Genomic DNA, 23448 nt, shown 5'->3' with positions numbered 1-23448 from the left:
TATGACATGTGTGCCAAGGTGACATTCCTGCAGTGCTAAGTGGTGACTGGTGCCCCGCCTCACCCACTTACGCACACACAGAAAAACTCCTCGGACACAGGGGTGGCTGGAATGTCTGAGTTTTTCTGAACCTCTCGCAGACTGGCACCAGCTTCAACTTAAGAACCCCCTCCGTCCTCCCCCCATCTCACCACCTTCTGGGAATGTCCTCAAAGAGCAGTACGTGTGGTATGTGTGTGCACGTGTCCAGCTGCATGAACCATCATTCTCATCAGGGTCCCAAATCATGCCGGGAATCTCATCTCCTCAGGCCAATTCAGTTCCCGGTTTGGAGACGGGGTGTTACGGCACCATAAAGCACAGGTTGCACTGCACATTTGGTAAAGTTTGTTCTCACACAAGAGAAGCCCTGCCTGAAAACTAAGCCAAGGATGTAGAGGTGTAATTTTCTCACACCAGCCCAGGTGTGTTGCATTCCCTGGTCAACAAAGAGCCAAAGGTTAGTGTCCAGCCTCATCTTTAAGAAGGTTAGGCTTATTAGCAAGGCTGCTAAGCCTAAAAAGAGGGGACTAACTAGGCCTACAGTGGCTGAGACATGCCTCCACCAGGGGCTAAATGACAGCATTCTCACACATATTATTTTACGCCTCTCCACTCCCATTTGTTACGGTGTGGGAATGAGATAAGAACCTGGAATGCTATCGTTAAAACCTGCTATGCTCCCCAATATTGAAAGAAAAGCCAGCTGGAAACAAAAAAAAAGTTCTCATGTTTGTGTGTACACATAGAACTACAATAAAAACAAACAAACATTTAAAACAATATTTTAAAGCAGGGCGACTAACTTCTTAGTACCTAAGAAAGCTTGAGTTTTACTGCCACAGTGGAGAAGCCCTCTTTTGTGCTCTTCCCAGTTACAGCTGTCAAATCCCATTTTTCTCAACTTCTTAATAAACTGCTTCCATTGTGGGGAAGAAAAAAAAGATCCACCAGGGAAAAACCTGCAGGCCTTTGTGACCAATAGCAAATTTATGCCCGTTTAGGGTGCACACTTACGCAAATTGCATGGCCTAACTGTAGTTTACTTTAGAAAAGGAAAGGAAATAAATTGTCCGTCAGGCTTCCAACAGCTTCATTATACTCTAGATATACATAAAATTTGATTGTGCAAACCGTATCAGGGTCAAGCCAAATCCTGGTTTAGATAGTTTTTTATTTGATTACATGCAAAGAGGTATTGCTGGGGCAACATTTTACCACCATAAATTAAAAAAGAAAAAAGAAAAAACAACATTAAAAACTGACACCAGTAACAATTTACTGAAAAAAGGAGCTGGAGACACCCAACTCCTGACAACAGCCATGAGGGTCATGCCATGTCCTAATCTGATTCCTTCTCATACCCTACATACCCAGCCCTACTGGCTGCAGCAGTAGCGACACTGTTGCAATGGGGGCATCCATATTGGAGGTCCCTTTTATTGTACAGGAGAAATAATAGGCTTAAGATCTTTCTATTCATATTTTTCAGGCAGAGTGAAAGAAGAGAGGCGGCGAGGATTGAAAAGAAAAACGTTCCATTTGGAATTTCATATCCAGGCTTGGCCGGCCCTTTAAAAAAAAAAAAAAAAACCCTTCAGATGTGGTTTTAAGAGAAATTCATTGTGCGGAACTGGAGCTGGCAGGAAGCCCTCCATGGAGGAGACACTCCAGTGTGTTTCAGCAAGGGGAGCCAGTGACTTGGCGTGCCATCTGAAATTGGGGGTGGGGAAGAAAAAATGGGACGTTTCACTTTTGTTTTGTTTTTGTTGGGGTTGTTTTTTTTGTCCCCAACCCTCCTGCCTTGATTTTTCTGACGACACGCCGACGTCTGTGATCTTGTATTCTGTCATATTCCACCAACATCGTGTCACGGTCGGTAAAACAAGAATTTGCACATTTATACATGTGTCTACGTGGTGTACGGAACAGCCATCCCTGCAATATTGCCTTTTTAAAGCATCTCTCTCCCCTCACAGCACAGCTTTTGTACTCCACTCAATTATACCACTTCTGCAGAGTGGAGTAGAAAAAAGGGAAAGCGGGAATTTTATAATAATCACTTCCCACTTCTGTAATTTATATGCAATGAGGACTCTCTGCGCCCGCAGCTACAATCAAGTGTGTAGAAACCGTGTGAGGTGTTTCACAAACAGCTGGGGAGATGTCAGCTCAAACGGCGGCTATGGATTCTCATGCTGCTAAGTCTATTCGCTGAGAAGCCCTCCTCACCACAAAACCCAACCTCACCTCGCAGGATTTTCTGCACTCTGGAGGGAAAGGGTTTACAGGTGAGGGCCGAGGATGTGAATGAAACAAAGAGAGAAAATGCAACATGGACTGGCCTGTAATTATAAGACCCATCAACAAAGATTTGCAGGAAAATCTTCACTTAAAAAGTTTTTAAAAGAAGAACATATGATTCTCAGCATAAGTGAATCACAGGTCCTCCACACCCTCCTTTGACTGTTTAAGTACATCTTTAGCTACTGTTTCCATTGATAATGGGCTCAAAGAAGAAGACGAGATTACAGACACAAAGGCTCTGTAAATGTCAGTAGTTGGGAGTATGAAGCGAGGGTGTGTCCACTACTGAAATCCTACAGAGTCGCCCTCATAACCAGGTGTTCACTCTCAGGTGTGTTTGTGCGCAAGCTGTGCAACCTTTACCCAACAAAAGTGAGCAAACATTCTCCTGTAGTAGCTTTACAGCATGGGGATGAAAAGGCACTGTACCTCCCCCTTGTACCAAAAAAAGGAAAGAAAAAAAAAATCAGCAGAGACCAACCTGAGGAAGCTTAAGTAAATAACCAATTACCATTCGCAGAGCAGGTTGAACCCCACCAGCTTTGAGAGGAGCGCTAAAAATGGGATGTTTTATTGGCAGGATGGCCCCTTGGCCAAGGGGCTTAATGTAACGAAACCCAATTAATGGAGAAGAAAGCCGGGCCGGCGGCAAGTGAAGGAGCGCCACGTGCCGAGGGTAATGAGACGAACAAGCGAAGCTAACCACAGAGACAGCAGCAGAGGAGGCTACGAATAATAAGAAAAGCATACCCCAGAGAGAAGTATACATCTGCGATGCCCTCCCAAATGTCTCCTTGCCCTCTCCTCATTATTCCAATCAAAAAATTCAGGTATTCTCTCTTAGCGCTATTGAGGGTTCCTGTAGTTGAAGACATGCAGTGAGACTGAAGGCAGTAGCCAGTTACTAAAAATAAAGAGGAGGTATATAAAGAGCAACCCAAACTTGCAGCTGAGTGGAGTTTAGTGCAAAAATAGCCACGCTCCATATGTTCAATTTCATGGCTTTAGTGGCCAAGCTTCAGCGTAAATTATCAGGCAAGGAAACTTGTCATGCTGCCCTCTAAATACCGACACTGCACCCACAGACATGACAGCTATAGCTGATGTCAAACACTTTAAGTAACCCCACCTACACACACACACACACACACACACACACACACACACACACACACACACACACGCCCGTGCGCACACATGCACCAACGACGTGCGTTAAAATATTTCAAGCTACATGAAGGTTGTGTTAACCACACATTTAATAACTTAAATACACAAACGCTGCACGTGAACACAAAAGAGCTGTTAACAGCCAAGTGTCTCTTTCCTCACCGCGTCAGAATAGGACGAGATGGATTACCCATCATCCCTCAGCTGGCATGAAGAGCGTGCGCTCCGAGCAAACCAATCGCGGCTGGCTCTCGCGCTGACATTCTCAACGAGCAAAGATGATAATTTGTGTGAAATGTGCCTGCCTTACATGAAAAGACTTTATCCGCTTTTTAAAGTGTTCAACTCTTAATTTCTATATGTCGCGGTGCCATTTAAAAAACAAAAACAAAAAAAACCAAAACAGAGTGGAAAAGGAACAGAACATTAGAAACGATCCAGGTGCCATTTTCCTCCTTACACGTTAAGCCACAAAAGGTAGAAGGAGGGAAGTGATGTGACGACAGGGAATCTGTTTTTAAAGAGCTCTGGCTCTAAAAAGGTGCACACAGGAGGTGAAGAGGGTTTGAATAGGGCCATGTAATCTATTCCATGTTGTGAAACTATGTTTTACTAAATAAGTGTTACGGTACCTGTAGTCCAAATTCCTTCCTGTAACTGAAGCAAAATCAGGGTTTTGTTTTATAGGGTTTTAACAGATAAATAAAGAATGAGACTCTTTGTATTGCATTTTTTCTCTGAACAACAACAAGCAATGTGCTAAAACCTTTTCAGACATGACATATGTAACATCAATCATGTTCTTCACAGGTTCATTCAGACGTGACTGCGATGCAAGATATTCCAGAATAGGTATCAAGCCTTGGGTAAGTACATCACGCAGCTTGTAGTCGATGAGGTCAGAGCTGTATTGCTACAACAATGGCAGGCAAATGACGAAAGCGTTCTCTTATTTATGCTGTGTAGAGCAATCTTTTATTTAAAGAAGCTCACAAAGGCACAAAGCCACTACCCACTACTGTGACTTCTGTCATATTTAAAGCGATACATCAGGTGTGTGTAGATCTGATCTGGTCAGATTGCTGTGGTGAAAGAAGAATAAAAAAAGCACACTGAGACATGTCATGCTTGAGATGAGAGGTAAAGATGGCAACTCTGTTTAAGATTATCAGCCCGAATTCCCACTGGGAACAAATTTGAACTATGAAGGCCTCAGTTACACCTCTACCTCTTGGAACCCATTTAATGCAACAAGATAGCATTGGGTGTACTCGATAAAGTATAACGTCCATATTCGCTTGATTACCAACTGGTATGTGTTTTTAACAAATATTGGACAACAATGGAAAAATGAAGCGCAGAGGAACAGCTTATATAGACCATTGTTAGCAGCAGGCATCGACTGTCCAGGGACCACAATCAGCCAATGTGATATATGTCTGATTACGAACTGGCTCTCACCATGTATGCAGAACACACACACAGTGGTATCGGCACAGCTCACTCACAGGCACGTGCCATGCGCAGTCACATGTCGTAAGCGAGTGGATATGGTCATTTGAGAGTTTTTCAGTGTGAGTGAAAAGGACCGTAAAAACGTATGTAACAGCAAACTTAAACATTTAACTCACCCTCACTCATTTAAGATTGATATTTTCAAGAAGCTAACAGAGGGAAAGCGGCTAAAGCTAAAGCTATCCAGAGCTCAGAGCCTCGGTATGAGCAACAGATCAAAGCAAATAAAGGAGAAAAAAAACTGCAGACAGTAAAAAGTAAAAAAAAGAAAAAAAGAAACGAAAACAAATGTAACTGTGTGGAAGCTGAGCAGAGATCGGCTTCTCCATTCTTCTGTGCCTCTGTGTGTGTGGTGGTGGTGCGGTGTGGTGGTGGTGGGGGGTTGGGCTGCTGCTCTGGCAGAGCCCTGGGCGAACTGCAGGATGTTCACCTTGCGGCGGGGCACAGGGCTCATTATCACAGCGGGACCTGGTCACATCAAAGGACTAAGGAAAGGGCAAACATTCTGCTGAAGTGCCACTGTCAGCAGGCCTGCAAGCGCACTTGCAAACACATACACAAAAAGACAGCCCGCACACACACTCGAGCACACACTAGGCATCTATCCCCTCACAAAGAACATGGCAGCTTTTCTAAAACCATCACTTGCTTCGAAACTCTAGAGATGCGCTACCTTAAAATCCAATCAGCTAGTATAGCAATGGATTTGTGTAATGAATGTGGAGAAAAAAAAGTGTTGATGATGCATCTACCTGATCAGCTGTGCACTTAAAAACCACACATGGTGAACGAAGATCTTGGAGCCCTGTGTTTGAATACAACAAAAATGTTTGGAGTCCTCCCCCCACACCCCTCTGAATCAATCAGCATCCCTCCCTCTGCAACTATTTATAGAAACCCCACTGCTGCATTAACACACTGCATGATTTATCATTAGAAACAGGCTCTGGTCTGCTGAGTAGCTACATTCATGCCAGGCAATGCGTTGGTGCCAACATCCACATTCAACAACAACACTCGAAGGCCCCAAGACATGTACACAAATAAAATCGCAGCACAAGCTAACTCTGTGCGGCTAGTGGGCTAAAACCTTAGCCTCCGTACAATACGACAGTAGGCGAGAAAGGGAGGAGAGAAAACGAGGTGCAGAATGGGAGGAAAAGTGCTGATGAGTTGCCTTATGCAGGAGGCTTCATAGATCCGTTGAACAAGAGCGGATTTGCCTGCTACACCTAGATAGTGTTTCCCCCCCTCAGCTTTCGCCCAGGTATTCTGGGCATGAATGGCTGTCAGTTTGGATTTGGGAGCTCAGCGTTGAGGGGGGAAAATAGAGTCTGGTGGGGGTCTTTGTGTGTATCTACTTGTGGAGACGGGCGCGAGAGACAGTGCTCTTCTCGCTAAGCCCCAGCTAGCAGAGAAGAGCACAGGAAGGAGCGGCGATGCAGGATTTCACATTGCAGACAGGAGGAGGTTAACATTAGCCTTGCGAACTAGCCAAAGAGAGATGGGCGAAGTCAGGCGGTGGCCGGGCGTAGAGGCGCTGCTGTGTTTTTGCTGGGAAGGTTTTCAGTGGCACACACACCAGGAAAAATGTGGATGGGGAGGCGATTTGAATGTGAGCTGCTTCTGCCTGAGCTGAACAGAGTACTGACCTAGTTTTCCTTCTGTATTTCACTCAGACTGATGCACACCCACCCACATGGTGCGTAAGAAAAGAAAGAATAAAAATATTGATGGCTTAGTGAGTAACACTGATGACTTAATGGAACAAAGAAGAAAATTAACAGGAAAAAAGAGGTATGGATTCAGTTTCTAGTAAGAGGGTTCAGTGAGGTTATGTAATCTTTAAAGAGCAGACCACAAGAAACCCTTTTTGCCTCGGGTGCCACGACACCTGTGATCAGGCATCGATTTGAACTTCTGACCCCGCCACCACATCATCATCACTACCTTTTTCACCTTAGTGCACCTTTGCTCTTGAAGACGTGCGCGATCCAACTATTTCCCATCCTGTTTTTCATTATGTCACAACCTGTGCGACTCTTGTGGAACAGGGTATAAGGGGTTCGTGCCGCAGAGCTAGGGGGAGCATTCACGGCTGTGGATCCCATTGCAAACCTTTCCTCTCATTCGCATTATGGGCCGTGCAACAATACCAGCAGCCCACTGTTTGGGTGTGATTCCACGTTTTAAGGGATTAACTGGTAAAGACTACCAAAAACTGCCTTTCAGGGTGGAATTAGTCATTAATCAAAACCACACATTTTAGGGGTTTTTTTCCTCCTAGCTGGGTGCACACGCCCCTGCTAAGATCTGAATGGCAAGCACAAAGCTATTCAAATCTGATCCCCTCCGAACAAATGGCTTTTCTCCATCCCCACAGAAGCCGGGAACACTTAAAGAACCTCTCCAAGGATCTGAACGGTCACAAGAAAACTCCACCCCATCAATTAGCTTTGTGGCAGGGTTTAGTGGGCTTTAATACAAACAAAACAATGACCATGTACAACATGGCAATGGACAACGTCTGCTTATCCCTTGATATGCCTAAAGAAATGGTAATAGGGAATTTCTGAGGCACAAAAGGGACTTCTTAGGCTCAGGGCATATGGTTACAGCGACATAGAGCATGCTCGTGCACCTGATGCCTCAAATCTGGATGATTAGTCATATAATGAGCACAACAAGGTTGTAATTCAGCTCTTAGCTGGATTTATTAATACTGGGCTTCTCACATGCTTAATATAATCTCATTTGTCTCATTAGAATGAGCTGCAACTTTGTTTTTATTTGATCAACAAACTATAAAAGATGAATAACTAGCAAGAGTGACTTCATGTTTTCATTTACTTAACAGACAACTTTTGCACTGTAATGGGTTTAAAGAAGAGTCTTTTTATTTGTTTTAGACTGACAAATAAATAAATGAAACTAACCAAAGTGTAGCAAGTGCTAAAATGTTTCAAACACAGGTAAAAGTGAATTGATGCAATTTAAATAAGCTGTTCTCACTCATTGTTAACAAACAAAGCAATGCAAGGACAAATTTGGATAACTGCTGTTAAACTAACTCAAATAAAAGTCAAATGCCACTTTTCCACTGCACTGTTGCCTCTGCGTGGAAGTGCCACGGCTTACGAAAGGAGTGGAAATGCAGAATTGACGTGCGGGGGTGGGGTGTGCTCTTGTACCCCCACCGAACCCCCCATCCCCATCTTTCATCTTGAGACAGGGGTACAGTGGGGGTGGATTGATTTGATGTTTTGATGCATTGTTTGATGACGGGCAGCTCAAAGTGGAGGATGCCTCTGTGATGTCTGTCCATTGGAGGACATGAAAAGCGTCACCTGGCCCCTGAGCTGAGGGTTATGGCTGATAGTGGATTTAAGGGCTCCCGCCGAGCTGGACGGTGGCTCCGTTCTTGCCACATAATCCACTCAGCGTGACCTTTTATATTTTTAGAGTCAGTACCACTTCCCCGTCAGCCGGCCTGGTTGAAACGATCGCAGCCATTAGGGTCCTGAACAACTACATTGTGTAACTGTATGTGTAATTTATTTAATGCGCGCATCCCATGAGGAAAATAAGAGCTTTCCATCACTGCCGAGCTGTCCGATGATCAAAAGAAACACGGAGCACAAGGCGAGCTCATCAGATGAACAAACACATTCTTGCTAGATATCTTTGTGGGTTTCATCATCCTGCATCAAGTGACTGCTGGGGAAAAAAACAAAGCCTTGTTCTCATCCCTGTGACATCAGCGCTTACAGACAGAGTGCAAAGGAGGATTCAAAGCAAGGGCGATCATATATTTCCAATTAACCGCCCCCACCTCCAAAAAAAGTGAATCTGCAATTTTTCCTTCTGCCCTCCACCCAGCATCTAATTAATGGTTTCTAAAACCTCACAGGTTATTAAGGGAAATAGGAACATCTTAATGCAGGTTAGGCAGTACTAGTCGCAAGGTTGGAACTCGGAGCCCGCCCTAGATTTGACTAAACTAGGAGCAAGCATAATTGGTAGAAATCTCCTCGCTGAGCCAAATGAAAAAGCAGAAAGGCGTAAATTGTTACACCGCTGTGTGTTAAGACACTGAAACTGTTGCAGAGATCAGACGAATTGCAGCAGCAGGAAAAGAACAGCATTCATTGCTTCGCTGTTTTCCTCTGTGACTTGGGGCCACTGAGTTTTTCTCCAGCCATAGTAAATTGGGCGCCTGGGGCAGGAGCCTTGGCCGAGCTTGCATTTCGGCGGAGCTCACTGTGGAGGGCATGAGGGATAGAGATATGGCACTGAAGCGGGGGGTGGTGTAGGGCGGGGGAGGACTCCAAAGCATAGCAGAGGTGACATCACGCACATGTTTTAACACAAAAAGGGACCTGGCTCGTTAGCGCACTAACTAGCGAGCTCCATGGCAATCAGCGCTCCTCATTCTCTCCGTTCCCCTGTGTCCACGTCGTCATAAATACGGCTACATCTGCAAGTGTAATCACTCCATTGTGCTCTGATTTTCTGCTCTGCTGGGCAGCAGCATGGCAGCCTGATTTTCAGCACCCACCCCCTCTACTCGGTCCCCTCCTCTCTCCCCTCAAGTGCCCTCGCCTGTTCCTGGCTACTCCTTTGCCGGTGAGGCCGGTGTGTCTCACAGATTACAGAGCTCTGGTCGCTCAGGTAACAAGAGTCACTAATCTGGCTGGGGTTGAATTACACATAATTGCCTCGGCACCGTGATTGATTTCAGCCCTGGAAAGGAAAAGACGACCCCCCCCCCCCCCACCCCCCCGCATCCCCCATCCCCAGCCAAACACCCCCCACCTCCACCACCTCCCTGCCTGCCTGCCTGCCTCTCTCCAGTGCTCACGAGCGGCAGCCAAGACTCTCCATCTAGTAGGAGGCAGGAGGCTTTGAAGAGATCAAAGCCAAGGCCGGGAGCAGTTGCGCGCCCTGGGAATACGGGAGAGAGGCTTTCTGCTCCTCAGCCCTATTTTCTAGCGTCATGTTGGATTGCAGCTGTATTGCATTTCGCCAGTTTTCTTAATGCTCTTGGTTTTGACTTTGACATCAGTGATCCCCCCTCGGTTTCTTCAAAAACAAGGGGGGAGGAGAGAGGGAAAGAAAAAAATAAGAACCTGAACAAGAGACGGGGGGGGGGGGGGGGGGGGGGGGGGGGGCAAAGAGGAAAGAAAGGGGGGTAAAGAGATCTACAGACTGATTTTTATTTTCACAACTCCATAATTGGCTAGTTCAAAGGAGATGGGGGGAGACTGTAGCATTTGTTTTCAATTCCACTGCCGATATGAAAGGAGCGACAAACTTTTATGGGTTTCCCAAAAATTAAAGACAGGCTCTTTTTTTCCCCCCTCCTCTGTTTCACAGTCAAAGAGCAGGGTGTTTTTTATGACCAAGACCACACAAAATGAACTGATAGCAAAGCCCTCCTCTTTGTCCTCCCACAGAAAACTCAATAGTTCACGTGTGTGTGTGTGTGTGTGTGTGTGTGTGTGTGTCGTCTGACAGCACTTTAGTGTGCGTCAGAAACAGTTAAGACGAAATGAAAGTGGTTTGATGTCTAGCTCGGAAAACACAAAAGGAGGCACGAAGAAAAAGAGCGCAAGCTATATCCATCTATTCATTTAATAGCTCGGCTAATAAAGCCTGGTGGCAAGAAGGCACCCTTTGTACTGTAACTATGTCGGCCCTATACCAACCTCCTACACTGGGGACCATTAATATTTCAGCGCTGTCAGATACACATTGCATGTGTGAGCCTCTTTAGCACTCACACCCACAGCAGAAAGAAATAATGAGCTTCTGAAAAATATGAAACAGCAAAAAAAAAAAAAAAAAGGGAGGGGAGAGGAGGGCGAGAGCACGCCCGGGACTGACCAACTTCATACAACAGAGCAGCTATTGATCATAGCTCTGTTTCTTAGCTGGACAAAGTGAGGGCTGTTTGAGCTTCTCTGAAGTCTGGACGCAGCCGGCAGGATTTGTAGCCATGTTTCACTCCTGTGATCCTATTGTTCCCCTTCCTGCAGTTTACTAGTTGGAACACTGTTCGCCTACACCAACTAGACCCTACAAGCTGTCGGGATGAAGTCAATAAAGCTATTCATGTGTGTGTTTTTTAACTCATTTTTTATGGCTATATCAGGCAACAGTGAGGTACTGTGATCAGTTTTTTTAAAGGAACTTCTGCCAAGCTTCAATCAGTGCTTTAAAGACTCAACTTGTGCCGTAGGGTTTTATAAATCGCACTTTTTATGTAACAAACAAGCAGCTCTAAAGTTGGTTTTGGTGACTGATTCGAAAATGTTATTTCATTTCGAGCTCATTCAGGCCGACACTGAGTTCCAAAAACCGTTCCCAGAGACTTCTCCCACTAACCCCTTTTAACTATGCAGTCATAACCAAAAGTGACAACAGTTGCAAAACAACTTGACGAGAAAAAGAAGAAAGAAAGAAAAAACCTCTTGCACACATGCACACACACTGCCCTCTAGTCTACATTTCTGATCCACCCTTACAGGAAATCCACACCCAGACCATTCAAACAGAACTGGGCATGAGGGACAACCTTGGCGAGGCCCTCCATTGACCCCAGGAGATCAGAGGCAGACTGCTAGTGAAGAGTGAAGCCCTCTGAGCAGGTGCTGAGGGCTTGAGCTGCAGTCTGGCTAAGGAAGCCTGGCTGGTTGGCTCCAGGCGGGACTGCCTGATTGGTTAAGCTTCATCCGATTCAGCGGGACGAACGGGAGCGAAGAAAGTGTCATCTTCTATGAGTGCTTTGCTTTGAGCAAGAACACGTGCCCAAAATAAACATAAACAGGGTGTGTCAAGAGCGTGCCTGCATGTGACGCTCACGACCTTGACGCTCCCAGATTGCCTCTCTTGACACAGACGCCTTTTCAGGGTTCTGAAGAGTTAACAATTTCACCTTTGTCATTGGTGGGCTTTTTCCAAATAGAAACAGAACGAAGTCACATGTTTGCTATTATATCTACTGATCGCTCAGCCCACTCTTTTTTTTTTCTTCAAATTAAACAGATGCAGTGCTGATCTTTTCTAGACATTAACAAACGGGGGTTAATGTGAGAAGGCAAATGCCCAGCACAGCCACATGGGTCATTGTACGCTTTCGTAACCCGTCAGCTCCCCAGCACTAAATCTGTGTGATGTGTGTGATTGTGCGATTGATTGTGCCAGTGTGAGAGTAGTGCAGGTAAACACTGTGTAGTGGTGATCCTGTACCCTGCCTCCTGCGTGCTAGTCAGGCAGCATAAAACATGTTTATTTTGATTGTCAAGTCCTTAAAAAAAAGCAACCCACAGCTTTATTTGAGAATTTAAACAAACAGAAACAGGAGACTTAACAAATCAACCAGCAGGCTGCTGCGTTACCAAGAAATATAAATCATCCAGAAACTTCAACCTTGATTGTCTTCTTTTTGGTTTTCATCTTGAAAAAAAGAAGGCCATATCTCTTGGTACAACAGACGATTGCGCTGCTGCGCTTAATTTAACATGATGAAAACATAGATAAGGTGATTGCAACCACATGGCATCATTAGCGCCGTGCATATGGAACGAATGTGTCAACCACCATCGCCATATGAGCTGAGAACAGGAAGAAACCTTGGCAATTAAATGGCACAGTTTATAAAAACACTATGACACTATGGAGAAAAAAAAAAGCGCTTTTTCTGTGTGAGGTCCCTGCTGTGGTTCTTGATGTGTTCACACATATTTCACTGCGTGATGGATCTGCACAGCAGATGACATCAATGTCAGCGTGGGTCTGATGCATGCGCTGCCAGATTGGTGCTAAAAAGAAATCTGTCTTCTGACAGTTGTTGTGTTTTCTATACTTTCACACTAAATATGCAACCATGCACAGCATCACACTAAAGCCAGTGTACTGAAAATTAGATGAGCTGACAGTGAGATAATCATATGGAGGTCAGCTGCTTAAAAGGCAAAAATGCAACATTGAGCTCTAGTAAATTTCACAAAGCATGACCAGTCTGTTGTGAGACTTAAAGAAAACTACTCAAGGTGCCATAAGCTGCCAACTAGAACATTATTTGTGGACATGGAAGGCTGCTGGTAAATGTAGTGTTCTCTTTAACAGGGATCTTCCACGGTAGTGCTGAGGGCATGAGCTTAGGACACACATGGCACTGAGGGATACCAGAGCGGTCCTACCAAATCCCGTTAGGTAAGCCTGGGTTAGTGATTCCACGCTGCGAGACACTGGCTAGCAGATCCGTCACGTTCCCACTACATCAAAGGAAAGTGCAGCGCTGCACTCCCTTCGCCCCCTCTTTCTCGCCACGAGGATCTTGCAGTTGAGGGTCCAAAGGGAAAAAGGAGTGAACGGCAATAGAGAGGGAGATCTCTAAACCCCCCCCCCCCTTAACCGCAGCAACAAAACCCAGTGATTCTATCCAGTTCTCTCTTCAAACTGATGCCCAAGACTCACGAGACTGCTCTCACAGTTGGAGATCGCAAACACATCTTGAAACTAAAAGGTGGAAAAACCTGGTACTCTACGTCTGCACTATCAACATGTTAAAACTAAGAGCATGCAGCAGCATTTTTATCTTGTCAAGCACGCATTAATACGTTTATTAAAAAGGGAATATGGCAGAATGCCGTGGGCTCACTGGTTCTAAGGATTTGTTTAAACTTAAAAAAGAAAAAAAGAAAAAGAAAAGAGCGTGTAGAACAGGATTTTTTGCAAATGGGAGGGTGTTTATGTGACAACAGCAGCATGCTTTGAGAAATTTTGGGTCATTTAAAAATATGCGCTGCCCATCACATGCACTGCGATCTTTTTTTAGAAGCTGTCGTTTCTAAATCTCAGCTTTGGTTTGTGAGACTAAAGAAGAACAGATTCAATGATAAGCAAGGGCCGAGTGCGTCGTCTTTCACACATCAAACCTGGCGCGATGACATCCGTGCTGCTTTGAAGATCAGACTTTATATTATGATCATTCTGACCAAAACTGCAAAAAAAAAAAAATCTTATTTGTCAAGGTACAGATGCAGACACTGAGCAAATGAAGGTCCTTACTGCTCTTGACAGTCCTTCTAGTTTCTACACAGCAAAGGTTTAAAATAGCACAAATACAAATTATTCCAGGCAGAAAAACACTTTTCGCCTTATCAGATGATTCTGTAAGTGCTCAGGAAGACTGTTCACGGGAGGAAAAAAAAAAGAATCCTGATGTGGGCAACAGCAAATAAAAATGTGTGTGAGCTTCTGTCTCCTTAAGTCAAGGCTTCTCAGAGTGGAGACATTGGGTAACTAGTGAGTTGGTTATCCCTAGGCAAAAGGATACAAAAAAATATTGTGCTACAAGTTAAACAGTTGTACTGTAAATTAAAAAAATAAATACATTCAGATCAGGGGTATAAAACAAGCATACTGTGTGATTTACTCCCATCCACATCATCCTTGGGTCAGCAGAAACTGATAAGATTGTATCCTCTAGACTTGCGACATGTCACAAGTCAAGCGTTAGAATGATGAGCCTCTTTAAAAAAGACCTCACATGCAGTATATTCCTTTAAAACATGTCCACTTGTTCATATCAAAGAGTGCACTGAGCTTAAAAAGTCAATAAAAAGCTGTAAATCAGCCAAATTTGTCGACAAAAAAGCTTGCCACCACCCCACTAACCTGGTTTTCTGTATGCCTATAATCACAGCCAAGGTAATGAGCAACAGTCCAATATGGACAAATGTGATAATCGCTTTAAAATACACACTTCAAATTAGACAGCAGTTCCCACTAGCATTTACCAGAAACTCCAGTTTCTGTTGCTTTATGATCACCAAGGTGTAGATTACAGTCCTTACACTTTTACGCATTGAACTGTAAACTGTAAATCTTCAAAAGCTGCAAGTTCACTTAACAAATAAATGACTCCTTAAGTTGGCTAGCTTTGTTTTAAACCCACACGTATGAGGAACTGGCATCATCACACATCAAATTCTAAGCTCTTGTGCAGGAGTCAGCTTATCAAGCTGGAAGTCCTAAAATCTGCTGACAATCAGCAACTCCCAACAGCTCCGTCGTGACTGGACGGCATGTGCAGGAATGTCATGGTCAATGGAAATCAATCTAAACTACTGGGATTGGGGGCGGTGATGGGGCTGGGGATGGAAGAGAATGAAAGAGAGAATGTGCCTTTGATCTCAGTGAAAACCGATCCCAGGCCTGCAGATACTGTGGCTGCGGTGGCCAGCAGCAGAGGCAGCAAGCTGACATCAGTGAGAAAGCCAGAGGACTCATGTTCCGTGAGCCCTCCACCAAGCCTTGGCTCTTTTTATTGGATAAGTGAGAGAAACGTATATAAAATGACTACCGTTTTATTGAAGACAGGGAAGGAGGAAAATTGAAAAAAAAAAAGCAGCCATGGTAAATGAAATGAAAGCGTGGCTTTAGAAGTTTTGGCAGCAAGTATACTGCCTAACTGCCTGGCCTAATTCATCTGCAGTGAAGGGTAATTTCCTCTCACACAGTCAGCTGGTCTCCATACAGACTTCTATGAGTTTTTCTTTTAACTTTGTGCTATACAATAAAATAATAGCTAAAATCTACCAGAAAACAAGCCAAAAAATAGAATTTGGAAGGTAACATACCCCGCTTGTGCACTATGCTGCTTGTAAACTGAAAAAAATCCCCCCAATCCACAATGTCATATACTTTCACCTTCTGCAACTTTGGCAGGGAGGAAGCATTGCAATTTTAACATCATTCTATGATAGAGTTGCGTGTGAATGAAGATCCTTTACACACAGCATGTGGCATCTGCCCCCGACAATCACATCTGCTTCCAAAAACTGATTCTTACAACAACACAGAGCTCACATTTCACAACTTTACCCTGATGAAACCGACTCGCACGCACTGCAAAAGCACAACAACCGAGCGTTTCCCGTATAGAGACGCCACACCGTAGACAAGACTGAAGCTGGCTGCAGAGACGTGAGCAGAGCAGGGCCAGACCGGACAGCTGCTCGTGCGCCCTGTGTTTTATGTCTGTCTTGAGGAGAAATTTGCAAACGGGACAGACACAGGAAGCCGCCAGTCAGAGACCTGCAGCTGGCCTGAAATTAATACCGTCACAGGGGCGATATCTGCAACACACGCCACCCCTAACATGGTACTATAGCCCCAGAGACATGATGTTGGCTCCCTCAGTTCTGCTGGGCTAATTAAAGGGTTTACTTGAGTCATGTAGGCATGCATCACTTCAGATTTTAACAAGATGAGAAATAGTGTACATCTCACAGAGACCGTTCACAAAGTATGGCTGGCGTTTGGTTTTCAGTGGTCACGTATAGCTGTCAAGAGGGCGGATATCAGCACAACACAACGGCGAGACAAATATCAAACATCACAAACACTGAAAGAGAATATTTTCGTGGTGTTATCCTGATGATGAAATAAGGTTTATGCCTCTAACGAGAAAGCCGAGAAATCTGATTTTTTTTTCCTTAAATCCTCTTAATCGACTCTTGGAAGTATTCTGTGCTGAGCTGAATTTTTTAGCAGGAATTATTTTCTCGCAACTAAATGGTTTGAATTTTATTTTAAAGCCACCAATTAGATCACTCTGTAAAATGATTTACCTGCTGATATCCAACTCTGAGTCAATTTTACCCAAAAGCTTAAAGATGGAAATCTCTGTAATAAATCTTTCAATGCTCCATGAGAGACACCACAAAAAACGTCCCACATTGGCAAAGGACCTTTTATTTAGAGCAGCAAATATCTTTTTAGTTGTCTTGATACATCTCCTAAATTTAACACACACACACACACACACACACACACACACACACAAGCGCACACACACACACAAATACCAAATGCAAGCTATTGGTGTTGAAAGCGAAAACTCAAAAACCACAGATTTCACTTAATCGACAATATGAAGTTCTCAATTTGCAGTGGTTAAAAACAGAAACCAGCAGTCACAGCTACAAAAACATCAATGAGGTTATTTTTAGCTGATACATCATAAATGGTAAATACTAAAAAAAAAAAAAAAAGGTCCTGAAAACTCTAATCTTGTTGTAAGGTGACACTTTTGGTTAAGTCTTGCACTCCTCTACAAGCGTCTGATACATACATTTGATTTATTTCTGGGATCACTGTGAAAATGTCATGAGTAAAAAAAATAAAAAAACAGCTACAACAACAACAAAATACCATCCTGTCCTGCTGCCTGTTGGCAACCCTTTGACAGTCTGCGGGTAGGTAAAGCAATAGCTCCTTCAGTCTGACCACACTCTTTGTTACATTAGCAGGATACGTGACATTACTGTAACTTAATTTAGGATCAGTTTTGCTTTTTAGTTTCTCTTGTCAGGAGAAATTTTGTCCTGAGCCTGGACTAAATCTGAGCAGGTGTAAAGTTGGCAGTTAAATCTCTGCTGGTGTTTTAAAGTTACCCATCATGTTTGTTTTTACCTTCCTTCCCACTAGCACTAATTAATTAAACAGAAGTTCCAAACTATTACTAACATCTACTATCATTTAACAGTATTAAAAAAACTAAATTAAAAAAAAAGCTTTAACCCATCCAAAAAAACGAATTTCTCTCTAAAAATGCACTGCTTTTGTATTCATTTCATCACTCAGGACTGTCAATTATTTACTTTTCTCATAACTAAATAATTTTTTATATTCTTACGACGTAAAATTTGAAAATTCCTCTTTGTCTCACAGGCAAATGATATGCTGACTAACACACGTCAAGCTTAAGTTTGCATTTCACATCATGAAATAACACAAGTTAAACTGCAATAAAAACTGGAAAAAAAAAAAGAGCTGGTACTGACCGTTCTGGGCATGGGCGGCGAGAGGGAGCCATTGTTCATGTAGGAATCAGTGTTCATGTTGCTCATCATGATGTAACCTGGGTAGCCCGGGTACGGATGGCCTTTACTGTACATGTCTTGATGCTTTCCTAATAAAAACATTTTTTAAAAAACAAAAAACAAACAAAGTAAACGCGTGTTGGTCGCTGTGTTTTTGCACAGAGAGCACAAACACCAGTAAAAGATTAATTAGCCAGAGATTCAATAGCTTTAATTACAGTCATATCTTCGAAATGGCTGATTTTAATCAACAAACTCGATAAGCAGCAACAACAAAGCCGAGCACAAAGTTGGCTTGGCTGTTTTGATGTAGTAATGATATCGCTGTCGATTGATTTAACCCCTGCCCTATTTTGCCACGGCCTTTTGTTTGTGCCTTTTCTTTCCGCCTCACAGAGGCGGGTCATATTATGCAGCGGAACAATGGAGCCCCTCTGTGCCAATTAGCACCAATTAGAAGAACATACAGACTGTGTCAAAACAGGAGACGCCCCAACTGTTCCTCTATGCCTTTGACCTGAGAGGGGGGGGAGCTTTGCACAAGAGGCTTCAATACAGCATCACTCGCCACTCGAATGTGCGCGGCGTAATAAGGCCTGGAGGGGCTGGGGCTGGGGCTGTTTCTGGTATACAATGTGACGGCAACATAGATCTTGTTGTGAAGAAAGCCAGTGTTTGATTTGAAGGGGATCCCATTCAGGAGTGAAAGGGGAACAAAGAGGAGGCATACTCCTCTTCAAAGCCCTAATAATGACCTGCAGCAGCGGGGTCAGACTACAATAGCCAGAGAGCAACAAGCCCCAAGAGGACGCAACATGTTGCATGCGACAATGCAACCGGAGAGCTGAGGGATACGACAGGAATATTTGAGGAAACACGACACGAAACAGCCAGACAAAAGTTTTGCTTTTGGGTTGTGCTCAACTGCTGCCATAAGTGCATATTTTTGCTCCTTCTTCTTTTATGTCCATTTGTGCAGGTACCCTCATCTACCAGGGAGGTAACAGGTAGCTGTGTTTATGAAAGTACAGCATGCCCTGACTAGACTTAGGATGAGCAGGAACAGGGGCTCTGATAAGAGAAGTACCAATAGTTTCATCACTTCTGCGTGGTGAAAACGAGGGGCCACTACTTCCACCTTATCTTCTAAAGCAAAAGCAAACCACATTTAAAAAGGAAAAAGGAAAAAAAAAGGACTTTTATTGCAAATAAATGTAGTGCTGATTGTCCTATAACACATGCTGATTTAACAAGCTCCAGATTGTGTCTCTTACCATCTTCCGGATGGTCTCTGTGTTTTTCATGATATGAATCTTGCGGTATTTGGGACTGTCTAGCTGCCTGTAAAAAAAGAAAGAAATAAAATTAAAAGACAGAGAGAGGGAGGGAGAGGGAGGGGGGGAGGGGGGGGAGAAGAGAGGAAGAATCAATTAGAAAGGCATTCAAACACAGTTACACACATGCTGATGTGGTCAGACAGCCACAAACATTGCTGGGACAAACATCGTCCCTTTGCCTGTCACCAAAGGAGAGAAAGCTTATAGACACACACACACACACACGCACACACACACACACACACACACACACACACGCACACTATCTATAGAAGAGTGATGGAGCAGCCTGCATCAAAGCTTCAGAAGAACCACTTAATTAAGCTTCATGTCTTTAAGGAGCTTACAAATTAGCTTGTTTTCAGTACCATAGGTCCACTCTCATTTTCATCTTCCAGTCTGAGCCTCCTTCTCAATTCAAATAGTGTGTTTGTGTCATAAATGAAATAGCTGTGTGCAAAGGGAAATAAAATCGCTCCATAAAAAAAGAAAAGAAAAGGGAAACAGTACCGACTATTTTCTGCTTATGAAAAAAAAAGAAAAAAATCCTCTGCACTTTGAACACCCATTTCCTTTCTCTTTTCGAATCCGAATTGGGAAGGGGACCTCTTTTTTAGAGTTCAGACCCCTCAGGATGGCTTCAAGCTGAGCGAGGGAACTTCACTGGATTCCTAATTAACATTCAGCCTCTGTCTCGTGTGTCCCTAGGACATTCGGCAGGGAATGCATACAGTTTCGTTCAGGATGTAGCCATGTAGAATTTTTTTTTTTTTAAATCAGAAAAGAAAGAAAGAAAATGGATTAACACCACGGTTAATAGCAAAACAGCCAACTTAAATGATGGGGATGCTGCAGCCTGCATCCTAAGGCTTGATGGATGCAGGGGAAAAGAAGAAATCACTGATGGTTCACGCTCTGTCACTTCTCCCCTGCTTAGAAAAAAAATGCCATCTTGCAAGTGCGATATATAAAGCACGACTGCAATAATTTTTCATCATTAAAAATTAATCTAGAAGAATTTTTCCACTGAGATTTTCAATCCATTTAACATTCACCACAAATTCAGCACATCCACACATGCAAGGATTTCTTCTCATGCACCCATCTGGCCTCTCAGCATCCTTTCAGTTTAATCAAATGGAACAAAGCAAATGCAGAAAAATGTTTATTATACAACCCCCCCTCCAATTCCAACCTTAAAAACTGAAAAGAATAATTTATAGGCACAGTTTTAAAAGGGGCAATAAAATTAATAAGCAGAATGAGCCGGAGTGTGTGAAGATCACATCTTGAAAACGAAATAAAAGACTGCATCCTTTCATCCAGGCAGAATTTTAAAAATTGTGAATATTAAGGAAATTCACAATATTGCTGGCAAACAGGTTTTAAGCCATGTGTGCTAAATGGATTCATGTGCTGGTGTTTAAGCTGCTGTGGGTGTACCACTGCCAGCACAGCCACCGAGCCCTGCTTGTCACAGGCAGCTTCGCAAGGCCCTAGTTCTCACATCTCATACAATATCTTTTGCATTTAGCTCAATCTGCAATTTCATTCATTTAAAGAAAAACATAACAGTAACAGAACATTACAATTTAGGCCTGCATTTGTTACAGTTAATAGACTGCTGAGTGTTTGCCTGTGACATCTTTGTTTTTTTCTAGTTTAAGGAATCAGAGCCATATCAGTGGCACAGCTCAAGTTACATTTTCAATTAAAAGGAAAATAAAATGGAAATTGTGAATTAATAATGATAATAAACAATAAAGCTCTAATAATGATTTGTCTATAAAACTAAGCAAAGGGAGAGGAGGCGTTTTTGCTCACAAGACATTCAGGTAAACTAAAGCTGAGTAAAAAACTAGATTATTAATTAGAGGGGATCAACTTTTGTTTTAAAGGCTCCTGCGGGCTTTTTAGTTGTATTTTTATTAACCTTCCCTCTATGCTGGGGAGCTCTCAGAGGATGCCCACCACCACATCAGTGAACCCACAGCAGTTACTCACGTCGTGGCTGTTGGGGCTGCTTTCCGACTCGTTGACCAGAGATGACTTGATGTCTGCCAGGTCCCCTTCCTCTTCCGAGTGGCTCAGCTCGGCGAAGATCTGCTCCTTCTGCGGGTCCCCCTCGTCTTTGAACGGGATCATTTCATCTGTGGCGCAAAGCTCCGGGTCTCCGCCGCCTGATAACTGGGGCATTTTTTCACAAAGTGTTTCGCTTCCCCGAGAAAACCGAAGACAACAACGCGTGCCACCACTGCCCCGAAACTACACAGAAATAGAGAGGGGGAAAGATGAAAAAGGAAAAATAAAAAAAACTCCCACCGAAACGGAGTGGGGACAGTTGCCTTCCCCCCCTCCACCTCCTCCCCTGTGTCACACCGGAGAGTCACCCGGAGAGGAAGCGGCGTGCGAGCACACTGCCGGTGTGTTTTTACTGAAGCAACAGGAGGCGCGAGGCTGCTGCCGGCGTCCTTTTGTTGTTGTTTTTTCACTTCTTTTCTGTTCTTTTTCCGTCGCGAGAGTTTAACTAAGCTTGAAACTCACACACTAAAAAAAAGTGAGATGCAAAGCGGTCGGAATGAGAAGTCCAGTGCACGCCTCAATGTCATGAGGAAAACATAAAAAGGGGGAACAAACCACGAGTTAAAATCTCATCACCATCTTTTTTTCTCCCCTCTCGCTTTCTTTCTTTTTTTCTGTTTGAAGTCAGCACGCGACGACCGCCGCGTTCCCGTAAAAACGACTCAACGTGAAAAAGTACATTTAGAAAAGTGAGAGAAGATATTTCCTCGGTGGTCCCGGAGACGAAGCTGCGAGCGTCCTTCAGTGTGCGTGTGGAAAGGTTGGAGGGAGGGGGGAAGTAAGACGAGGAAAAGGGAAAAGAAATTAAGTGATGGATGTGTAAATGGAAGAAAACGCAGTTGTTGTTGGGGTTTTTTAAAACAAGCAAATACTTGGGCGACAAGCAACGCAGCGAGACGCCGTGATGCTTAAAAATACATCCTCGAAGCTGCTCGTCGGAGGAGGGATAAAAGCAAAAAGAAGAAGAAAATCACAGAAAACAATCAAAAAAAGAAGGCAAGAGTGGAAAAACGCGTGGACCCGACTTCCCACTGCTCCCGCACCGCTTCCACAGCGTAATGTAACCAGTGTGTGTATGTGTGTGTTGGTAATGTAGCCGTGCTCCCTCCTCCTCCTCCTTTTTCTCTCTCTTCAGTCACTGGGAGGAAAGAGAGATGAAAGGGAAGCCGAGGCTCTGATTGACACCGCACCGATTGACACTCCTCCTGAGAGAGAGATTTATACACAGCTCACAACAAATGGGCAGACAGGAGGGGAGGAAAAGGAGAATGAGGGGAGAGGCTGGAACTTGCTGTGGATGTGATGGGTTAAAATAATGAGGAGACATAAAAAATGATAATTGAAATATAGAGGGAAAAATATTGGACAAGCTTAAGCCCGTTTTGTTGGTGCTGCATGTGATTTAATCAATCTGCAAGAAGTGGCAATGGCCTGTTTTGGAAACAGAAACAAAAAAAATGATAAGCTGAAGGAAGTTTAGAAGAAGAAAAACACACAACGTATTCTCCAAGTGTTGGAAAAAATATTACACACACATACACATACACACACGTATGTATGTATCAGGTGTATGTCTATACGGGGACATAGGCCTGTTATTTATTCAGCTTCCTTTAAACTACCTTGCGGTATATCGTGGGCATATTTGTGGCTACATGGTGCTTTCCATGTTTTCTACTTACATCAAACAAATAAGAACGTATTCAGAAGGTGTCTTCGCTCCCCAAAATGGACAGATTAAAAGAAAATGTGATATTGTACTCACAGGTTACCTGCCTATATTTAAAGTCCCTTTTTCATATTAATTCATTATTAGCACATGAGCAATGAAATTAACAAAAATATAGAAAACAGTTTAAAGGCCAGCCATTGGTCTGTTTGCTACTTTTACCACTGAAAAAACCCGTGAATATCAAGCCGCAGACGAGCGGATAAATATTTATAAGAAAAAAAAGAGTACTTTAATGCCGATGTATTTAATGAGAAAATACAGTTGTTGCTTTGTTGTTTTAAGAAAAAAGAAAGTAAACAAAACAGGCAGTGGAAGTGGCTGAGTTTCTGCATCTGTCTGAGCACTAAGAGATTGCGTGAGAATCAAAGTT

General features: G+C 43.6%; 1 protein-coding gene across 6 annotated transcripts in view; it reads right to left on the bottom strand.

Moving 5' to 3' along the window:
- The window catches only part of lef1 (lymphoid enhancer-binding factor 1), a 44752-nt gene extending 22180 nt beyond the window's left edge, over window positions 1-22572 (bottom strand). For 3 of the 6 annotated variants that reach the window (XM_086295534.1, XM_086295535.1, XM_086295536.1), the window contains exons 1-3: window positions 21269-22572; window positions 19202-19268; window positions 17889-18016 (exon numbers count right to left, since the gene is read on the bottom strand). In XM_086295534.1, the coding sequence (XP_086151660.1) occupies window positions 17889-18016; window positions 19202-19268; window positions 21269-21460 (387 nt within the window). In that variant the 5' untranslated portion in view covers window positions 21461-22572. The remainder of the gene's footprint in view (window positions 1-17888; window positions 18017-19201; window positions 19269-21268) is intronic. The other 3 variants (XM_086295538.1, XM_086295539.1, XM_086295537.1) reach the window with 2 other exon arrangements.
- Window positions 22573-23448: the final 876 nt, after the last annotated feature.

The sequence above is a fragment of the Aulonocara sp. 'chitande type north' Nkhata Bay genome, linkage group LG6, assembly GCF_057382095.1.
Source record: "Aulonocara sp. 'chitande type north' Nkhata Bay isolate Kocher_YH1m ecotype deep benthic linkage group LG6, A_spYH_male_GT1.1, whole genome shotgun sequence".
In the NCBI taxonomy this organism is placed as follows: Eukaryota; Metazoa; Chordata; class Actinopteri; order Cichliformes; family Cichlidae; genus Aulonocara; species Aulonocara sp. 'chitande type north' Nkhata Bay.
Note: the sequence above shows the minus strand (reverse complement) of the source record. Positions and strands in the feature narration are given on the sequence as shown.